Source organism: Acartia tonsa, chromosome 12 (assembly GCF_053477335.1).
Source record: "Acartia tonsa isolate MP-2025a chromosome 12, ASM5347733v1, whole genome shotgun sequence".
NCBI lineage: Eukaryota > Metazoa > Arthropoda > Copepoda > Calanoida > Acartiidae > Acartia > Acartia tonsa.
The window spans coordinates 39,153,790-39,177,054 of NC_137271.1; the positions used below are offsets into that span (position 1 = coordinate 39,153,790).

Consider the following 23,265-nt stretch of genomic DNA (forward strand, 5'->3'; position numbering starts at 1 on the left):
CATATTTTAATTCTCTTTCTTCCTCACTTTGGACGTTACAATTCCTACTACCACAGAAAATAGCCTAATACAATATAAAGTTAGGGCGAATAAGATCTAGCCATTTTATTAAAATATGTAAAAGAGTAGAAAAAACACATATCACCTTTTTATTAGGTTGAAATATTATTATTATTATTACGTATTTTATTGGTTTTTAATCAGTTTATAAACATAAATTCACAAAAATATTACTAAAATATGAAATTGAAAATTATTTACAATTACTACATAAAAATAAATGCGGTTTCTTTCATGTCTTCTTTGACTATTCGCATTCATCCAATAATAATTCTTATTATTAATTCTTTATTTGTCTTACGGGGGCGGGGGGAGTTTGAGCACTTATAAGAAATGAAATTCAATATCTTAATTGTTTCTTAATTGTATCCTGTACAATTTTCTAGCATCCTGATGTTTCCAAGAAGGGGGGGGGGGCATTGGGCTGTTATTACATTAAACCTCAAGATTTTAAAATAACGTTTTCTTATCGTTGGCTTAAAAACTTTGGGGACTTTGATTGAATTTTATTTGGTTGGTTCATTAAGTTAAGTGTCCAATGTTTCAACTACTAATTGTAATCAACAAACGAGTAATTTTGTGTATCATTATTGAGGATGTACATCAATTAATCAGTCCCTTTAGATCTCTGTATATTATGGGTTATCATTATATTTAATTAATTGTCATACATAATTAAAAGGAATAAAAAGAAAGAAAAAATAGAGAAAGAAAAAAAATTGGAGGATTTTTTTGGCAAGTTTGGAAAAAGTCCTAGTCCTGCAGGACTTTTTCCCCTGTGTATCATATTATCCGAAGGCCAGCGCTAACAAAACTGTTATTCATTTTATGGTTTTTGTTCTAATATTCCTGAAAAATTGTCTGAAATGCGATGTTATACATGATTTTTCGGTATGGCTGAGAACCGGTTCTAATCTAGCGGATATTAATCAGTTTCGAAGCCATACTCGAAAAACACACTATGTTATACAACCAATAAATTAATAAAAATATTTTTAAAAAATCATTATTAACCCTTTCTTTATTTCTAATAATTTTATAATAACAATGAGCTTACATACCTATTAATTTAATTACAAGAATCATGATATATTCAAGCTCTTGTAAGAAAAGGCAAATTATTAAAAAGTAATATGATGTTTTTGTGTTTATTAACCTGTTATGTAAAGCAATAATATATATATAAAAAAAAAACGATTAATATCCACTAGAACTGGTTCTCAGTCATACTAAAAAATCATATTACGGAGAATTTTACACAAATCTGTAGATTACAATTAGTGGTTGAAACTTTTGGACACTGAACTTAATAAACCAATAAATTGATATGTGATATTAGTCCCCAAAGTTGTTGAGCCTACAATAAGAAACCATTATTATTATTATAATAAACAGTCCAATGTCTCCTCTCTCCCCGCATATTGACAGACGAACACCATTTCTTAAGCAGATTTTGAAAAGGTCTATCAATGGTACGTGTAATTAGAGGTATTCAAAAATATACCCCCAAGTCAAATTTAGAAGAAAGGGAAAAACCAAGATTATTTCCACGTTCAAACACTCTAACAAAATCTATTGATAATTTTTTTCTAGTTTTAAAAACTGCTCTATAGATTTAAATTTAGCTTCTGCAGCTACTATCAATCACATTTTGGAACAAACTTTAGCCGTAGCTGGCACCAAGCAAAAACATCCAAATTTTCAGCACTATAGTTCAAAATTGTATAAAGAGTATTTTATACACATTGATTCACAATAGCTTGTTGTATTTTAATTTTGTATTAAAGATTTTTAACCTACTTGATGCAAACACAGGGAGGGGGGAGATATTGGACTTTAAATCATTAGGGTACCCAAACTTTTATCAATCTACTATTTCATTCACTGTCCTAAAATCCTAAGTACTTTCACTAAAGATTGTTTGATTAGTTTAAACTTACAGTTTCTGAAGTTTTCAACAAATAATTTATAATTAATGAAGCTGTAGGTTTGTAGATATAATTTGTTCATACCATACATTTATGGTCCAGTGTCTTATCCCTGAAGATCCCTGATGTGTATATGTGAGTTAATTAGGAAATGATAATATTAGGAAGTGAATTAGAGTAGGATTTAAAGAAAGTGCAACTCTTTCAGGCATAAAGGAATTGACATTAGCTGTTTCCAGTAATTGAACGTCACATTAGATAACTTTTGTGTGGCCCTTATTTGATGACAATCGGACATTAGTCTATTTGCATTTTGTTTTACCACTTTCCTCATGGTTTTAGTCTATTTTATTTTATGATTTAAGTCTCAGTATGGTTTTAGGCTGTTTTTCAAGCCTCTTGCTGCCCCTAGAATAGAGAGCCCTTAGATACTAGGGGCGCATTCATTAGTTTAGGACATAACATTGTAGTAGTAATAATTGTTTAGGAAAGTGAATTTTATACGAGGAAGGTGTCTTTTCCTAAAAATGGCTTCAAACCAGGAAAGTTCTCTGTAGAGAAAAAATGAAGCAATCTTGTGATTTCTATAGACAGACATATGGACAAATGGACAGACATGTAGACAGAAATTATTAATATTTTTGTAGTCTAACAGATATTATTTATCCTTCACTCTTTGAATTCCTGCAACTTTGCATTGATGCATGTAATTACTAAAGAAAAAACACTTATTTATCAAACAAACATGGATTAGGGATGTCACCTTTTCCTATAAGTAGTAAGATTTTTATTGCCTAAAGCTAAAGATCTCAGGCATTGTGGGTCCGAATATGTTCCAGATAATTGCTATTTATATATCTTAGGGTGGTTTTAAGCTATTTTCATAACCTACCCAACCCTCTCATAAAGAATATGGTGAAACATCTAGGAAATAGTAAAATCAATCAATCAATTGTCTAGACCATTACGTTATCTTTGTCTCAAAGTAGTCTTTTATGCAATCAGCTGATCTGTAATGCTAAAGTCGTCTTTTGTATAAACAGCTGATCTGTAATGCTAAAGTCGTCGTTAGATTGCAATATATACCAATAAAATCTTTAAAACCATAGAACTTATTGGCAAAATATGCTACTTAGAATATTTGGAAAAATAAATATATATGTATAGATGAATAATCCAGATTACTACCTGGCACAAGAGAAAATTGCTCTGTTTTTTTGTTTATTTTTCCTATGCAACTAGCTGAGCTGATTTCAATGACCCAATACAAATATCTGACGGGGACCCCGCCATTGGGACATATTTTGTTATAGCTAATGCCCCCTCTATTCTTCTGTTTTAATATTGGAACATTAGGAAAATGTATCTCAAATCTCCTAACTGAAGTATTAGTAACATTGCTTAGGATTCTTTTCAATTAAAATTATACTAAAGGGCGATGTAGATACCTATTCCTTAGCCCTGAAAAAAATCTAATGTCCTACTTTTAAGTATTCTACATATGTGTACATTTTTACTTTTATTTTGCAAGATAATACTGATAATACTTTGTGTTACCATTCTGTTTCATTCCAATTGTTAATAAGTGTTAGTTTTTTTATTTAGGGAATGTTCTATCAAGCTTTGCTTTCCCCAATCATCTGTCGTTTTTCATTTAATAGATTTTTATTTGGGATCGGCAGCCACGCGTTAGCCGCATGTAAGACTCTGGAATCGATTGTTTACAGTTTAAACAAGGATGACAACATCCATAAGTAGCGAAGCACAAAAATTGTGGATGGGAATACGTAGAAGTAGATTTAAAGTTTATTTATTAAAATCAATAATAGATTTATTGGAGAAAATAAACATGAAACCTTGTTTTATTTTGTATGATGAAGATGGTTAAAGTAAATTACATACTAGATGCACATAACAATGGGAAAAAATATTTTGAAACTGTTAATGCAAAAAAGTTTTAAAATTGGACCAAAAATATCAAAGATATGGGGAAATATATCAACATATAAAAATAGCCAAAAACCTGCCGCCATTGTTTCTTTTCTTAAAACGCCAGAAATTTAATTTTAATTTCTTTAACTGAAAAATTTATGAAAATTGGACTACAAACACCAAAGATATGGGTAAAAATGTGAAAAATATAAAAATAGCCAAAAACCTGCAAAAAGGCAGTCTGACCGTCATTGTTGTTTTTTTCAAATGACGGGAAATTTGTTTTGATAACTTTAACTGAAAAAATTTTGAAAATCGGACCATAAACACCAAAGATATGAGGAAAATTTGGAAAATATAAAAAATAGCCTAAAACCTGCTAAAAAGCAGTCCGACCACCATTGATGTTTTATAGTTAATTGTGCTCCTTAATGATGGGAATGTCTGACTGTCATTGTTGTTTTCTTCAAACGACAGGAAATTTAATTTTGATATCTTTAACTGAAAAAATTTCGAAAATCGGACCATAAACACCAAAGATATGGGGGGAAATGTGAAAAATATAAAAATAGCCAAAAACCTGCAAAAAGGCAGTCTGACTGTCATTGTTGTTTTTTTCAAATGACGGGAAATTTAATTTCGATATCTTTAACTGAAAAAATTTCGAAAATCGGATCATAAACACCAAAGATATGAGGAAAATTTGAAAAATATAAAAAATAGCCTAAAACCTGCTAAAAAGCAGTCCGACCACCATTGATGTTTTATAGTTAATTGTGCTCCTTAATGATGGGAATGTTGTCAAAAATTTCAGCCGAGAAAATCACGTTTCCCCCAATTCATTAATTACGGACGGACGGACGGACAGACGGACGGACATTGTGAATTATAGAGTAGCTTCGCTACTAAAAAAAATCATCTAAAAGTCTAAACATAAATTCCTCTTTCCAAAAACATTTTCAAAGCATCCAAACGGGTTTAAATTTGGAGCTTTGTTGCGGTTGCTGAGTCCTGTTTTTTATGCAAGATAGCCCCTAGCCTCTAGTGATAAAAAAATTTTTTTTGGCGAAATACGTAAAAGGACCACGGAAATCTTCTACAATAAAAAAAATGGGGGGGGGTAATTTTTTGTTTTTGGGGGGGTTGGGGGTGTCCCAACCCCCAAGAAAATAGCCTAAAACCACCACAGAACCAGTAGGTATATTCCCTGAAGAGTAGAACCGATCGGTTCAGTGGTTACCGAGATCTTAAGGGACGGACGGACGGACGGAGAGACAGACAGACAGACGGACGGTCGGACAGACATCGTTCTACTTTGTATTATAGATACTTGAAATTCTTATTAGCCTGCCTATTGGCCTGCTTGGATTTTTATGTTATATGGTGAATAAAAATAACGAAAATAAATAATTAAATAGCTGACTTTAATTTCCTCTAAATGGCAAGCTAAGCAAAGCTTGAAAACATAAGAATTTGCTAATTCATTATTTCAATGTTTAGCTTAAGTGATTTATTTTCATTAACAAAGCTACTATAAAATTCTCTACATAGGCATATGAGAAAAAGTTACTCTGTATGTTATTAAGAAAACGAAATAGTGAGTTTCGTCGTATTTCACAGTAGCTTTTTATGTCAGTTATTGCCCCAAAGGGGCTAGAAATATGAGAGAAAAAATACTGTGAAAATGCGATAAGATCCGCTACTTCGTTTTCTTCCCAACCCATGATCCAAATATCTGCTATATCACAGACTTAAAAACCTTTATAATATAAAGTTTGTTTGATTAAATCAAATAACTCAAAATGACAAACTCCTATTGAATAAAAACATTCTATTTGTTGAATCTTAGCATAAAAAGATTTAACAAAATTAGAGCATTATACAAGTTTTTTTTAATAATAAATTATATTAAGGAAAAGTATATTTTTTTGTCGACCTGATAAATAAAAAAAAATTTATCAAAAGGTACCAAAACAAGGCTGTTCTGAAAACAACGATTTGCTTTAAATCCTACTATATAAAGTATTAAGATTTCGATAACTACTGAATTTTCCATTTTAAAGAGGCTTCACATAGATCATGTGATGGTTTTAGGCTATTATGTTACTAGATTTAGGTTTTAGGGTATTTTTAAGCTTTTTTTCTGTTCTTCTCCACCTTATTACAGATCACTAGATGCTAGGGGCAGAGCCGCTAGTAATAAATAAAAGGATATGGTCCCTTTCGTGGCAACGCATCTTAAGGGGCGATTCTTCGCATTTTGCACAGTAGCTTTTCTCCTAATTATAGCCACTGCGGGGGGCTCTAACCCTGTGGGGCAATCACCTAACCTAATATAACCTAACTTATAAAAAGCCATTTTAAAAATACAACGAAGCGCGTCTTAAGGGGCGTTGCCACGAAAGGGACTATTCCCAGAGAGAAAGACAAACAGATAGATAGACAAACAGACAGAAAAGCATCCACTAATTTATAGTTTAAAATGTCTAAAATACATTACTTTACTACATACAAAAATGGGGAAGTGAATAGTAAATACAAAAAAAAGTGTTATAACAATTCAAGGAGAAAAAATTTAGCCTGCTGAAAAATTAAGAATTTGATTGTTTATCCATTGTAAAATTGCTTGATGTTTTATGTAAATCTTGAAATGCTACGTTTAATTCTTTCATATCAAAATTAGGTGAAAATTAATCAAAACAATGATATTAACATCTATAAAACATCAAAAAATCAGATGAATAGGATAATTTTGGGCGTAGGGCCTTTCTGGTAACGATTATAGTGTTGCTACGCTTTCTTTATCATACTTTATTATTACAGGAATAATCAATAATCAATATAAGTTTGAAATCAATAGGACAATTGTAACATGCATTACATATGGATGTATAAACTGATGTTTTGACGGATATACATAGTCTACTTATAGAAAAGCTTTGCTTTGAAAATGTTGTATCTTAATGAAATGTATCTGTGCTTCTTACACATTAAATTATCTTCTTTGTTCTTATATGAATCTTGAAACTTTTCAGCTCTTTATAAAATTTAGCAGTTTTGTGTAGCATAAAAAGGAAGAAGGCTATCCCCGGAATGTGTCACTTTATTTCTCCCATAAAGTGATGTACATGTCAAAAAGACAATATTTAAAGCAAAAAAAGGCAGATTTTTTAAGGCTTTTGAAGTCTGTATTTTTTAGTGCCAATCCTTGTAAATACAAAAAGTATACTATCTAACTCAGTTAATGTATGATAATGGTTTTGCTCTAAATGCAAGTCTGAAATTGACTTTATTTTTTCTTGTTTATGCTAAATAAATAAATAAACAAGAATGACAACATCCATAAGTAGCGAAGCACAAAAAAATAAAATCATGGATGGTAATATGTACAAGTAGATTTGAAGTGTATTTATTAATTGATTTATTGGAGAAAATAATCACGATACCCTGTTTTATTTTGTAAATGATGACGGTCAAAGTAAATTACATAAAAGATGCTCATAACAATGGGAAAAATTATTTTGATACTGATATCCCAAAAAAGGTTTAAAATTGGACCAAAAACACCAAAGATATGGGGGAAAATGTAAAGAATATAAAAATAGCCAAAAACCTGCAAAAAGGAAGTCTGACCGTCATGGTTGTTTTCTTTAAACAACAGGAAATTTTATTTTGATATGTATATTGTATAACTGAAAAAAAATTGGAAATCATACCAGAAAAATGTGAAAAATCCAAAAATAGCCTAAAACCTGCTGAAAGGCAGTCTGACGTTCATAGTTGTTTTCTTTAAAGGACAGGAAATTTAATTTTGATATCTATAACTGAAAAAATTTTGAAAATCGCACCATAAACACCAAAGATATGGAGAAAAATGTGAATAATACAAAAATAGCCTAAAACCTGCTAAAAAGCGGTCCTAGCGCCATCGATGTTTTATACTTAATTGTGCTCCTTAATGATGGGAATGTTGTCAAAAAGTTTCAGCATTCTATCATTTATAGGAGCTGAGTAAATCGCATTTCCCCCATAGCGTTACGGACTGACGGACGGACTGACGGACGGACAAAGTGAATTATAGAGTAGCTTCGCTACTAACAAAGTGAATTATAGAGTAGCTTCGCTACTAAAAAATACATGTTTTGCATGTCGAAGCCTCTTGATCACTTTTATTTCCTTCTAAGGTACCCCTAAATGATCTGTTTATACGCCCTAGATGGCCCCCCACACCCTGCTTGTTCTTTATTACTAAATTCATCACGGGTGCAAATTTAAATATACTCTGTTTATCAGACTAATGTCGTCTTTACAATTCTTAATGTCGTATATCATCTAAAATTCTTAATGTCGTCTTTCTCCAACAATTCTTAATGTTGTCTCTCTTCTACAATTCTTAATGGCGTCTTTCTTCTAGAAGTTGAGGAGGAGGAGGTGTATGAGACAATCTATGATATCATTCCAGCTGACCATCAGAGCGACTCAGGTAGTAGGATATTTCAACTCTTGTAATGGATATAGAATACATGATAATATAGCCGTTAGTATGTTCCTCTATTGTCAGTGGAGGGGATGTGGGTTAGGTCATCAGGGGAGAAGGGATGAGGGTGTAACATTATTTTAGCAAGTTTGGAGAAATATTTTACCAGGGAATATCTCACATATGATATATCCATTAATATCTCACATATGCTATATCCATTAATATCTCACATATGCTATATCCATTAATATCTCACATATGCTATATCCATTAATACAACCCGAAGGACTGAAGGCCCGGATACAAAACTGGTTTTTATTCTTCTCTATAAGATGCTATACATGATTTTTCAGAATAGCTGGGAACCGTTTCTAATTCAACAGCCATAATGGGAACATATATTCATACTGATCTATAATTGTTCTAATTGTGAATGACAGATAATTAGGGAAGTGTTATAAAAAGCCTAAATTAAAGATATTTAGATTTCACAGTGATATGTTAATTACAGTTTACAGCGCAAACACAATTCTTTAAATGCCTTGAAAACTCAGAGAGAGAGAGAGTGGGCAATAGGCTGTTTATTACACTAGTCCCCAAAGTTTTAAATAACTTAACAACTTTAGAGACTTGTTTTTGATTGGTTGGTTAATTAAGTTCAGTGTTCAAACGTTTAAACCCCGTATTTATTCTACATGCAGAAGGGATAATTTTGTGTATCATCATTGGGGATGTACATACATTTATCGGTCATTGTCTTATCCCTTAAGATCCCTGTAAAAACTTTTCTCGTATTTATTCGAATCCGGTTGATTGGAACCGGTTCTCATCCATACGAAAAAACTATGTCTAGCATCTTATTATATCCAGCTTTCTACGAATATAAAAATGTACAATCATAAGATTAAAACCAGTTTCTTTACATTCTATATCCGCGGAAAACCGTTTATAATACGATGCGAGAAATAACTATTAAACAAATGAAAAATGTTAAGATGTTTTTATGAATAGGAAGATACAAATTAGTTTGATATAATTATTTTAGTTCTCAAGTCACTAATTGGGTGTTTTAATTGGGGATTATAAAAAGTGTTATTTTATTCTCTCTCTCGCTCTCTTTTCTTTTTGTCTTTTCTTTCTCTCTCTTTCTTTCACTGTGTAACTTTTTTATATTTCACTTTATCACTTACTAGCAGCTACGCCCCTAGAGGCCTCTAGTGGCACTTTAAATGTTTTTTTTTATATTTAAAATATGTCTATGATTTTTTGTGATTTCTCTTGGGAGGGTGGTGGTACCCTCCCCCAAAATACTTAAAAACCTTCCCGGGACCCATGAGAATCTACCCTGTTAAGGAGAACCCGATCGGTTCAGCGGTTAGCAAGATCCTTTGGTACACACAGACACATAGACACACAAACAAACATCCTGTTACTTTAGTATAAGGATATCCATCTAACTGTCTGTCTCTTTATCTATCTTTCTAACTACCTATCTAACTATCAATCTAATTATCTTTCTAATTATCTATCTAACTATCTATCTAACCATCTAACTAACTATCTATCTAACCATCTATCTAACTATTTGTCTATCAATCTATCTATCTATTTATCTATCTATCTATGTCTATCTTTGCTTAATTTTTTCCATTTTTGAAAAATATTTTTTTTAGATTTCGACGACATAATATACTTCCCTGGACTGGAGCGAGGCCGCAAGAAGCAACAGCTGACAAAAGTGGTTTCAGCCGCCAACCGCAAAATCAAGAAGCTGCGGCGCAACTGGTCACTCAAGAAGGGAGATTTTACCCGCAGCTTTTCTAAAATTCGCAGGAATGGATTTAATAACTGGATGGTAAATGTTCAAAGTGTTGACATGGAGGGAGGGGACATTACACTGTAAATTATACTATACGTTGACTTTTAAACTTTAGGAAATCTTGATTGGTCAGTTTAAAATTAAGTGTTCAAACTTTTCAAACACTTATTGTGATGTACATTAAGGGTAATTTTTTTTTATCATCATTGAGGTTGTAGTCAATTTATCAAGACCCCTGATATATCTTTTTTAAGGTCAACTTATCTCAAATTTTTATTAAATCCAATATTTCTAGACCCTCCCAAGGGGGAGATAATGGGGAAGGGGGAGAGGAGGGAGGAGGAGGGGGCAGTAGGGGGAGAACAGTTTCTTCTAGTCAATTCTATGTCAGCGAGGGGGAGGCTAATAAAGGTAAGATAGATAGATAGATATATTGTAGATAGCATCGTAGTACAGACAGTCTTCCACGAATATTAAAAGAAAAATACAAAAATGCCTCTCGGGGATAACAAAAAGCTGATTTTATTTTTATATCCACGGAAAGCTGTATATAATACGATAAAACAGATAAACAGATTGACATAAGTAGACAGATAGATATATAATAGACAAGAGAGTGTAAAAAAGATAGAAAAAAATCAAATATGTACAATATTAGATCTTAATTTTTTAGATATATATTAATAACCCAGTTTTAATTATGTAATGTTATAGGGAACACAGTAAAAGTGTCGGACTGATTATTACGTAACAAAAAAAAATTAGCCAATGAGAGGCTATTATTGACAAATGGTAAAATTTATAGTGGCCTCTCATTGGCTTTTTTTTTGTTACGTCATAATCAGTCCGACACTTTTACTGTGTTCTATTATAGGTCAAGAAAGCGAATATTCAGACATTAATAAACTACATGGTAAGTTTAATGGTTTTATTGACGCAGCTTATACTGCCTATTAAAAAATGACGTCATACAATACAAATGACCAATGATAGACCAGTATCATAGGCGTCCAAGGGGGGGGGTAATGGGCCATTTGGCACCCCCAAACGATTTTGGGGGTGCCGTAGGCACCCCCAAAATTTTTTGAACAATACCCCCCCCTAAAAAAAATTACCCCTACCTTGGGGGTGCCGTAGGCACCCCCAACGATTTTGGGGGGGGGTATTTACCCCCCCCAAACCATTTTGAGGGGGGTAATTACCCCCCCCAAAATAAATGTTCTTTAAAAAAAAATTTTTGGGGGGGGTATTTACCCCCCCAAATTGAATGTTCCTAAAAAAAAAATTTTACTGAAATTTTTTTTGGGGGGGGGAGATCTATGATGTAATTGTAAAGCACTGAAGATTCCATAAAATAGATACCTAACTAAATTAAATATTTCATTAAATAATGAAAAATAATTTCTATAGGCGATTTCTTTTGGGAGGATGTCAGGGTGTCTCAAAACTAGTTATAAAACTTACCAGGACCTATAAGACGCTTCACTTTAAAGTATAATCATATTGGTTCATTGGTTAGTGAGTTAATTATTGTATTTTTATGTTCTAAAGAATGAGATACTACTATATATTTGAATAGTAGTGGCGCCCTTAGCATCTAAGAACTCGTGTTTTCTAAAGGGTAAAAAGGGAGGAGAAAAATAGCCTAAAACCACTCAAAGGATTGACCTATAATAGTGTGGAACCATCATGGGATCTATGTGAAGCTTTCCTAAAAAGGAGAACTCAGTATTAAAAGTAATGAAATCTGAAGCTATAGTCAAATAAACCTTACTTACTACTTTATGTTATAGGATAGTACTTATTAAGTTAATAGATTAGGTAGGTGCTTTTTTTACATAATTAAATTACCCCCCCCAAAAATTTTACCCCCGGGGTAAATTAGTTTGGGGGGGGTAATTACCCCCCCAAACAGATTTGGGGGGAGTATTTACCCCCCCCCAACAGACTTTAGGGGGGGTAATTACCCCCCCCAATCAAATTTTACCCCCCGGGTAAAAATTTTGGGGGGGGTAAAAAAAAATTTCGGCGCGCTTCGCGCGCCATTTTACCCCCCCCAAACACGAATTACCCCCCCCCCCTAAAATTTTTTACCCCCCCCCAAAAAAAAAGCTTGGACGCCCCTGACCAGTATACGTTTTAATGGTACCCCATTTTACCATTTCTCAATTACAATGTATACTGGCCTATCATTGGTCATTTGTATAACGTCATTTTTTATTAGGCTCTATAATCTGCTTCTTTTTTTTATTATATATTTGTCCTCGGATAAGAAAATAAAAGAAGATTAGGTTTGTTGTTGGTATAATATAAATAAGGACTGGGCTAAAAATAAGAAGGATTAATCCTAAAACTTATATTTTAATCTTCGTATAAATTTAATTTTTTAACAAAACTGGTTTTAACCTTATAATATTTCAATTTAATATCCGTGGAAAGCTGTCTATAATACTATGCGATAATAGTTATTTCTCGCATCGTATTGTAAACAGCTTTCCGCGGATATGGAATGTACAATTTTATATTGTACATTTTTATATTCGTAGAAAGCTAGATATAATTCGATGCTAGACATAGTTTTTTCGTATGGATGAGAACCGGTTCCTATCCACCGGATTTGAATGAATACGAGAAATAACTATTATTTTTTTCTAGACCTTGTGGAACTGGTAGGAACGGACAATACGGATTTTATAGTGACACTGACCTACGACCTGCCACCCAGAAAATCTTCTAGAAGACGCTCCACACAAGACAACGGCATTTACTTACAGGTTAGGCTTATGCAATAACCCTGTGGGTTGCCCTAACCCTGAAGGGTGTTTTATTTTAGAAGCGAAGATACTTTATAAGTGAACATGTTTGTATGTCCCTATATCTATCTCCCATGAAATATATCCTATTTTTTCTCTCTCTCTCTCTCTCTTTCTATCTTTCTATCCTTCGATAATTTTAAATCATTTGATGCATTTATGTGATTGTGAAATATTAAGACAAACACTTTGCTATCTTTGATCTTTGTCGTCCCTGTTCTACAATTTTTTGTAATGAAGATACTCTATTATTCAATTTTTCTGTCTGTCCGTCCGTCCGACCGTTTTTCAGTCCTTTATAGGTAAACGGATTATCAGCTGATAATTATTAGGATATATAAAATTTTCAGTAACTTTTCCTAGGATCTCATACTTATATAATCTATACATTGTCCGTCTGTTTGTCGTTCATGCTTCATAAGACAAAAAAAACTTATTTTCATTTTCTGCATATTCTCTCTATTTTATTTTTTTATGACAACTTAACATCTACTCTATAACTCACTTTGTCCGTTTGTCCATTCCATGATTTTTTTTATGCTTCGAATCTTATGGATGTTGTCATCCTTGTTGTATTTTTAACTGCCATAAATATGATCTTTTGCGTCCATAAGATTTATGTTTTAATGTTTTTATTTTAATGTCCATATGTAAATTCAGAAACATTGACAAGGATTCATAAAAACTAGAACAATTTTGTTCATAAGTAGCGCAGCAAAGAAAGTCAGGGATCTAAAGGGATAAGACAATGACCAATAAATTGATGTACATCCCCCAATTATGATACACAAAATTACCCATTCTGTAGATTACAATTCGTTGTTGAAACTTTTGAATTCCACTAACTGAACCAACCAATCCAAAGTTGTTAAGTTAACGAATCAGAAAAACTTCATTGGAAAATTTTGGGGACTAGTGCAATAAACAGCACAATGTTTCCCACTCTTCCTTACTTCCAAACATTACCTAAGCTAACCTAATCTGTCGCTATCTGCCCTCAGATGTGTTTTTGAGTCCAAAATGCCGCGTTTTTTCGACATTTTTTAGACCTGTCGTCTTCCGTCAATCAATCATTATTATGAAAATGCCTCGTAGGATTTAAACAGAGTATACAACTATTTATTTAATTATTTCGCTTTTGTTGGTACGGCTTTTATGAAAGAAAAATAAATAATCTTAAATCCATTTTTGCTGTATATTAATTAATGCATCTTTTTAAAGCTTCATTAGACACTATACAAATGGCTAAAATAATAATTTTAAAATTTTGAATTTCTAAGTTGTATACTCTGTTAATATCTTACGAGGCATTTTCATAAAAATGATTGATTGGCGGAAGACGACAGGACTAAAAATGTCGAAAAAACGCGGCATTCTAGACTCAAAAACCCATCTCTGTTCTAACATTTGTTATTTTTAGAATACTCCTCCTTATTCTGATTTTAAAAATTGTAAAAATTCAGGACAACACTTTTTCTTTTGCCATTTATGCTTTAAAATTGCAATTTTTATGATTTATTTTCTTGTAAAAAAGATAAGTATTCACAAATATGCAAAAAAAATATTTAAAACATAAAATAAACATAAACATATTTATTTGGGCATAAAAATTAAACATAGTCATAAAATATAAAAAAAAACAACATAAAAACACAATTCAAATTACTATAACAATAAACAACCTAAATCCTAATCAGTTCTGCCCGGGTAGCCATGAATAGATCACTAAGGATCTGTCTACTTTGCCCAAAATATATTAAACAAAGGTATCCTGGATCCCAACCAGGTGTATGTGTTACTTAAGACTTATGAAAGGTTAGGTTAGGTTATATATGCAGGGGTTAGATCGTATGTCAGGTTAGTTTTTTTGTCTTAGACTTCCAATGGTTGGGGTAAAGGGGAGTTTACCCACATCAAACTTTAAAACACTCATCCCCCCCCCCTCAAAATTAATGATATTACATTATATTACTCCTCTCGAACCAAGTAATATTGTCTATAATGCTAAAACACTTTTTTGCTAAAAAAAATACAACTTGTTACATGTTTGTGTATGGTCATAAACATGAATCTTTTAAAGCTTGTTAGGATATTTTAAATTGTACTTTTAAGGCCTTTTAAAATATTTAGCGTAGCTTTTCTAGCATTATATATAATTGAAAATTGTTTGTATAGCCCCCCCCCCCCCCCCCTCCCACTCTTAATTTAAAAAATAAATTGGAAATAAGGGTAGTTTATTTCATATTTCCAACCCTGTGAAGACTAAACCTGCGCGGCTACCCAGTACCTAATGTAATCTAACCTAACCTGCCCAAAAGAAATAAACAAACAAACAAAAAATTACCACTCCCCCCCCCCCTTGTTAGTAGCGAAGCTACTCTATAATTCGAAATGTCCGTCTGTCCGTCTGTCCGTCTGTCTGTCTGTCCGTCCGTCTGTCTGAGACAAAGTGGGGGAAACGTGATTTTCTCGGCTCCTATAAAAGATAGACAGCTGAATTTTTTAGTGAAGATTCTCATAACATATGCGCATCTAATCTATACATTGTTTTGTCCATCTGTTTGTTAATTGGGGTGCTAGATTGATTCCTAGATTTTTTTGTTTTTGTAATTTTCTCGACTCCTTTTCAAGACAGACAACTGCAATTTTCAGGGATTAAGTAAATTTGCATCCTACAAATTTTTACTAAGTTTCATTAAGATTTGTATATTGATTGGGGTGCTAGATCGATTCCTAGTTTTTCAAGTTTTCATAATTATATCAACTCCTGTTCAAGATAAAAGGCTGGAATTTTTAGGGTTTAATTAAGTCAAAATTCTACACATTTCTATAAAGTTTTCTTTAAAGATATGATAATTGGTTGGGGTGCTAGATCGATTCTAAGTTTTTCAAGTTTTCATGATTTTTTCGACTCCTGTTCCAAGATAAACAGCTGGAATTTTTAGGAATTAATTAAGTCAACATTATACATATTTTCACCAAAGTTAAGAAATACTTGCATTTGGTTGGGGTGCTAGATCTATTCCTAGATTTTACGTTTTGTTTCTTAGCTTAATGCTTCAAAAGGTTAAAAGGTTTCGTGATTATAATTTATGTCTTTTTAACATACTCAAAAGATAATTTTTTCCTGATGTCTATCATTAAATTTTGAGCTTCGCTACTTATGGATGTTGTCATCCTTGTTTAACTTAGTAATTTATTAATAACTAGCGCCTACGCCCCTAGATGCCTTTATGGGCACAGAAGAACCCTATCTGTTCAGAGGTTGGCGAGACCCTTCGGTACAGACAAACAAAGAAACCAACAACCTTTTACTTTATTATTAGGATCCTGCTAAAAATTGCTATTGATAAAATAATTTAAGTTCTTTACATTATGAAACCATTGATTTTGAATCATGAACTAATTTTTTATTAATCTTAGATGAATGGAGGGAAAGATTACGCGAAACCCTCGCCACCCCCTCGCACCTGCTCCTATTCTACGACAGAGCTGTCAGACACCCCCCCTCCACCCCCCGCAATACCAATCTACTCCAACTTTACTCCTAACGCCAGAAAATCATTGGCTGACCTGACGTCGATGATGCTCAGCCACAGCAGCCGAACGTCGTCCCGGCTATCCATCGACAATTCGTCGATTTACGCCACGTCGGATTATGTCTCCTACAGCTCGACAGATTACCAATCGTCGACGGACGGCGGCGGAAATATCGGTGCCTCGCCTGTGCCGAAAAAGTCATCTGAGTCCGGGCCATGTCGGCCGAGTCGGCGTAAATCCCGTCGCAACACACAAGTCATCCGGCCGAATGTACCACCTCCGGCGCCACCCAAACCACCGCCCTTACCGTCAGACCCGCCGCCATCAATTACCCCACCCGCAAGTCCTACCCCGCCCAAATTACCGCTTAGTCCGCCACCCCTGTTGGAAAGTATTCTCGCTGAAACGTTGAACGGCGGGGAACGTATTTTTGGGCGGATGGCGGATGATTCGGCGGTTGAATCCGGTTTAGAAGGAACATATGCTTACCATCTTATAAATTCAGGTAAAAATCTTAAATTAGAAAGTTAGATAAATTGTTTTTGTTAAAATTGTCCTATCAAATTTAAACAATGATAACAGAAAGAAAAAATGAATGAAATTCTTAATTATATTTCCAGTATGGATTCGAAACCGATTAATACCCGCTGGATTAGAACTTGTTCTCAGCCATACTGAAAAATCATATATAGCCTCGTGTTACAGGCAATTATCGACGAATATTAAAATAAAATCTTAAAATTAATACCAATTTTGTTAGCCCGGGCCTTCAGCTCTCGGGGCTAACAAATCTGATTTTATCTTATGATTTCTCATTGTAATATCCGCAGAAAGCTGTCTATAATACGATTCGATAAATAACTATTATTTAATATTTTTTTTAATATTTTAGAACCACTGTACCAGTTTTATGATGGGTATGTCACCAAGAGCAATCTAAGTCATAAAATAGGTAACTTTTACTTTTTTCAAGAATTAGTTGGTTTTGAATATTGGTTAAAGCAGGGACGTCCAAGTTTTTTTTTATTTTCAAGGGGTAAAATACAAGGTTTGAAAAGTTTGAGACGGGTATTCTAATGTATTTTTTTAGGGAGTTGTGAAATTAAGATTAATTAACCTCTTTCCTAGAGGGTAGGGCACAGCAAATACTGATTTTCAGAATACTTTACCATTTCCAAAATATTACAACAACTTCATTTTGCTTCCTGTATATATAAAGATTACAATTTTAGATTATTTGTACCTAATTTCCTATTTTTTGCAATTGGGTAACATAATCTATCCCCCCCTAACCCACTTCAACCCATTTTTGCTTTCTTTAAGTAGCGCAGTTACTCTAAAAAAAACTATCTGTATGTCCGTCTTTTAGTCCAACTGTAATTGTTAAGCTAAGTGTTTTAAGTTTTCTACCATTAAAAAGTTACACTTTATTTGCAACAATTATTGCATATAATAAAGTAAATATATGTGTTTTTGGAGTAAGGGGGGCCCGGGGGGTGGGGCATTTGCGAACTTTCAAAATAGGTGATAATGTGCAAAAATTTTGGCGACATTTGGCATTAATTGATATGTGTAGTTATCTGAAATGGGTTTTTAAAAAGAAAAAGAGATAGAGAAAGAAAGATAGAGAGAAAGGGAGACAGAGACAGAGAGACAGAGACAGATAGAGAGAGAAAGACAGAGAGACAGAGAGGGAGAGAGAGAGAGAGAGAGAGAGAGAGAGAGGGAGATAGAGAGAGAGAGAGAGAGAGAGAGAGAGAATGAGAAAGAGAGAGACACAGACAGACAGACAGAGACAGACAGACAGACAGACAGACAGAGACAGACAGAAAGAGACAGAGAGAGAGAGAGGATGAGAGAGGGAGATATAATGAAAGAAGAAAAAACAAGGATGACAACATCCATAAAAGCGAAGCTCTGAAAGGGTAGGACAAACGGACATTAACACTTGTATAATGTCAGAAATGAATAATCAGAATGCGAATGTATAAGAGTCAAAGCAAAATTGTAAGTAAATTTGTTGAAAAACTGCTTGATTCAGGATGATGATTATGGACATACTTACATTTTTAGGACTTGATTATAGAGTTGCTTCGCTTATAATGTTGTACTTTGTTGTCCCAGTAATCAGAGTACCAAAAATCAGACCAATCGGATAATTAGGTCACATACAAATTTGTTGTTAAAATGTAAAAAAAATCAACATGTTACAGGAATCACCATGCAAAATTTGAAATCGATAGGACAATTCTAACATGCCTAAATTAACGAAAAAAGCTATTTAAAAAAGTAAAAAAATCAACATGTTTAAAATGGACGCACGGACATTTTGGTAGTGATTATAGAGTTGCTACGCTTTCTAAATCGTACCTAACTACTAAAGGAATCACCATGCAAAATTTGAAATCGATAGGACAATTCTAACATGTCTAAATTAACGAAAAAAGCTATCCGTTACGGACGTACGGACGGACCGACCCTAATTATAGAAAAGCTTCGCTTTTAAAAACATAGATAGTAGAAGAAATAGCAAGGTAATTTAATTTCAATCTCAACTAAAACTTTCTATTTTTAGATCATACTTATGAGAGTGTGGCTGCAACCGCCAACATAAATAACAACAACAACTATTCAACAACTTCAAACAATAGCCCAACTTCATTCAGCAATACATCAACAGCTAAACAGGTATATATCTAATCAAAATCTATATTATTTTTTATTTAATCACTAGCGGATATGCCTTTAGTATCTAGCAGAGAGAGAGGGGACAATCGGCTGTTTTTACACTAGTCCCCAAAGTTTTAGAATAGAATAGAATAGAATAGAATTTATTAACTAATGCAATACATTTAAATTATTAAATATACATATAAAATCATATTTTAAAAATTGCATAGCAAGGAGTAATTAAGCCTTGGAGTAGGCCGTAAATTTACCCCTTTAATTGATTTCATTTATCATTTTATTTATAGCCAGAAATTACAAAAATTATTTATTATATAAAGATATTTACACGAATTTAATAGATCAATAATTAAGTGGGTTGACTAAATAACTATTTACAGTTACAGAAGTTGGTACAGATTTTATTTCTTACAGGAAAAGCATTTTCTTTTGTTGCAATGAAATGATTTATAATTTAAAAGATAATCTTTTTTAATCATGGACAATGATTTCTTTACAGAGTCTGAAAGCCTTATTTCATTTCTCAAGTTATTCCAAAGTTTTGGAAATGACACTGCTGGAAAATATTCAAGATGTTTTGTTTTAGGTATACTTATCAGTAACTTTTTTGATCTCTGAGAAGAAAGAACTTTAAACATGTTATCAAAGCTTTCTGGGAGTTTCTTATGAAAAAATTTACTTATAAAATTTAAAATGTTTAAATTTACCAAATCATCAAATTTTAAGATTTTAGATTGTCCAAACAAAATTTCAGTGTGTGCATTATAATTAGCACCTACAATAATCCTTATTGCCCTTTTTTGGTGTTTTCTTATTTGATCAATATCTTTACTTTTAGAGAGACCCCATGTGATATTAGAATAATTTAAGTGAGGCAAAATCATTGAGGAATAAATCGTTTTCAAAGTTTTTGATGGGAGAACATTTTTTATTTGATTTAATGCATATAGAGAACTAGAAACTTTGTTTTTTACCATTTTTGTATGCTCATTCCAATTGAGAAATTCATCAAGATGTACCCCAACAAATTTAAAAGACTTTGTTTCATTTTCATTGCTGATTCTCTCAACTTCCTCCCCATTAATGAAGATTCTAAAGTTATTATTGACAGGTTGCATACTGCTAAGTCTGAAGACCATGTATTTTGTTTTAGATACATTTAAAGAAAGTTTATTTGCCCTAAACCATACTGATGCCTTATCTAATTCTTCATTTAATGATGTTTTTATGGTTTCTAAATTACTTGAGGTTTTACAAAATATTGTGTCATCTGCAAAAAGGCTACAAAATAAGGTTGTTGAATTTGGAAGGTCGTTTATATACAACAAGAACAAAATTGGTCCAATGACAGAGCCCTGTGGTACTCCATGGGTTAATACTTTTTCTTTGGACTTTACACCATTTATTTCAACATACTGTTTTCTATTAGTTAGATAATTTTCAAACCATTTTGCAGATACACCTTTAAAACCATAGTGTTTTAGTTTGGATAGTAAAATTGGTATATCACACGTGTCAAATGCCTTTTATGATAACGTTTTCTTAATCGCGCTAGCTTAACAACTTTGGAGAATTTTAAAAAATTGATTGGCACTTTAAGTTGGGTGTTCAAACCTTTTAACAACTAATTTTAATCTAAAGAAGAGGGTACTTTGTGTATCATCACTTGGGATGTACATCAACTTATCTCTTAGTATCTAGGGATTTTGTATTCTAAGAGCTAGAAAATAGCTTAAAACCCTCTTAAATAACGACCTAAATCTGGAAATATATTAGCCTAAAATCATCACGGGGCATATGTGAAGCTAGCATAAAAAGAGAACCCAATCAGCTGAGTAGTTATTGAGATCTTAATCTTCAGACAAAGAAAAACATGAAAGACAGTTGTCTGCGGATAGAAAAAAGAAAAATTGTGTTATTGTAGTATCCTGATTTGTAGGCCTAGTATTTTTCTGAATTATTTTTAAGATAATGTTAAGTTAAGTCAGGATTAGAAAAGCCTTACATGGGCTAAGGACATTTTATTAATTTTTTCTTTTATTTTTTTAGACAAACTGGAGTAATAAAACAACAACAAATTCCATATCTCCACCTATTTCTAATACATCCCATAATGGGGCTAACTCAAATTTTGACAGGAAAATAAATACAAAAATAGTTATTTATCGCATCGTATTATAGACAGATTTCCGTGGATATTAAAATGAAAAATTTTAAGATTAGAACCAGTTTTGTTAAACCCCAGGGGCCGAAGGTAGGGGCAAGATTACTCAGTGTAGCTAAGAACCAGTTCTAATCCAGCGGATACTAATCGGTTTCAAAACCATTAATAATAATTGAATCAGTAAGACTGAATAGATTCTTAAAGTCATAGAAAGAATAGCTGTTGTAATGGAATACATGATACGGCTGAACCTACATTGTATTAATATAACAAGTTGCTTTCAAAAATGTACCTTATAATCTTGGAATTAAACAGAAGAAAATTTTTTGAATACAAAAAACAACTATAACAAAGTCAACCAAAAAAGGTTTTAATTTGTATTTATCAATAATTGCAACAGTGAAAAATCCGTGAATGGGCGACATTACAAATCACCATCTGGCGGTAATATTCAGAACTTAGAACCTTTGTCCAAGAGTACGCTGGACCTGTTTGGCGCGCAAGGAAGACGAACTTTATGGTCCGAGATTGATGAGGTAAGTTTAATTTATTTCTTACTCGCTAGACATCTCTGACTTCCAAGTTTATTGCAATTTTAAATATTTTAAAAGGTGAACAGGGGTAAATGTTTCCAGAGCAATGGAACATTGTTCTAGAAAATATTAACAGTAAAGCCAAACAAATAATGTTAGATAGTTCATTAAATTTTTTAAACTTATGTTTGGAAATCGTTGCTATTTTTGATCAGTTGACATGGACACACGGACAGACAGACAAATATGCTCTATTTATAGAAATGCTTGGCAATTGAAAAGTATATACTTTGAAAGTATAACCTGGTTTCAGGCCCATAAAGTAAAATTAGAATTGCCTTTCTTTTAAAGAATAGATAGTAAAAATTGTAGAGTATTCATTCGGTCTTGGTATGTTTTTACATTGAAACTTCACTTTTTGTCGACATTTTTTGAGAATTTTAAAGAATAAAATTAAGGCATCTATCTAAGGAAGTATGGTCATTTAGAATATTAGAAGGGAGATAAAATAGTACATAACTCTAGAGATGGCAAAATGTAGAGACACACTTATAATTACTTTTGCTATTTCCTCAAAATTTATTGGTTACTTTAGAGAACCACCTTTAACTTAGATTTTAAAATAAGGGTTATAAACTTGTAAAAGCGCCCTGTAAATTGAGCCAGTCAAAGTTGTTATACTTAAAAGTAGGGTAATGAATTTTAGTAAGTTATAAAGATTATTACATATTATTATTATTCGTTGTTTGTAGCATGGGATTAAGAAAACTGAAAAAATCGATCTATTTCATTTGAAAAAATATTTATATACATTAATAAATTTTAAGAAATGTTTGTATTTTTATGGCAGGTATGTACATCAATTTTCAACTTTTTATGAAAACTCCTAGACTTAATTTCAGGCCCTTAAAACTGGGTGTGGGCCTTTTACTTTCCTTGGAGGAAAATTAAGATATTAAAATTATGTAGAAAACTGGTTATTGGTAATTGTTACAAAAAAATGTGGCTTTTTATCTTTATATATTTTTTTAAGAAAACCATTTCTATAATCATTTTTTATATGTTAATATTTCGCTATCCTTCACCTGCTTTCTACGCCAATTTCAACATAATTTTTAAATATAAATGATCAAAATTAATGAAAGTCAATTTGCTTGAAAGGCTTTAATTAATTGAATTTATGCGTCAAAGGGTTCGCCACTAGAAAATGTTTTATCCTTGTTAAGTATTTATTTTCTTGTATATAGTTCTTTCTATTAAAAAAAAAATTTGTAGAGAGAAAAAAAATCAAGCTACTTAAACAACATA

At 32.5% G+C, this 23,265-nt stretch overlaps 1 protein-coding gene across 3 annotated transcripts in view; it reads left to right on the forward strand.

The window, feature by feature from the left end:
* Window positions 1-23,265, forward strand: part of LOC145333532 (uncharacterized) — an 86,483-nt gene that overhangs the window by 27,056 nt on the left and 36,162 nt on the right. For all 3 annotated transcript variants that reach the window (XM_080178689.1, XM_080178688.1, XM_080178690.1), the window contains exons 7-16: window positions 8,335-8,403; window positions 10,074-10,231; window positions 10,513-10,630; window positions 11,094-11,132; window positions 12,875-12,993; window positions 16,456-17,077; window positions 17,465-17,524; window positions 19,148-19,260; window positions 21,310-21,394; window positions 21,821-21,960. In XM_080178689.1, the coding sequence (XP_080034815.1) occupies window positions 8,335-8,403; window positions 10,074-10,231; window positions 10,513-10,630; window positions 11,094-11,132; window positions 12,875-12,993; window positions 16,456-17,077; window positions 17,465-17,524; window positions 19,148-19,260; window positions 21,310-21,394; window positions 21,821-21,960 (1,523 nt within the window). The remainder of the gene's footprint in view (window positions 1-8,334; window positions 8,404-10,073; window positions 10,232-10,512; window positions 10,631-11,093; window positions 11,133-12,874; window positions 12,994-16,455; window positions 17,078-17,464; window positions 17,525-19,147; window positions 19,261-21,309; window positions 21,395-21,820; window positions 21,961-23,265) is intronic.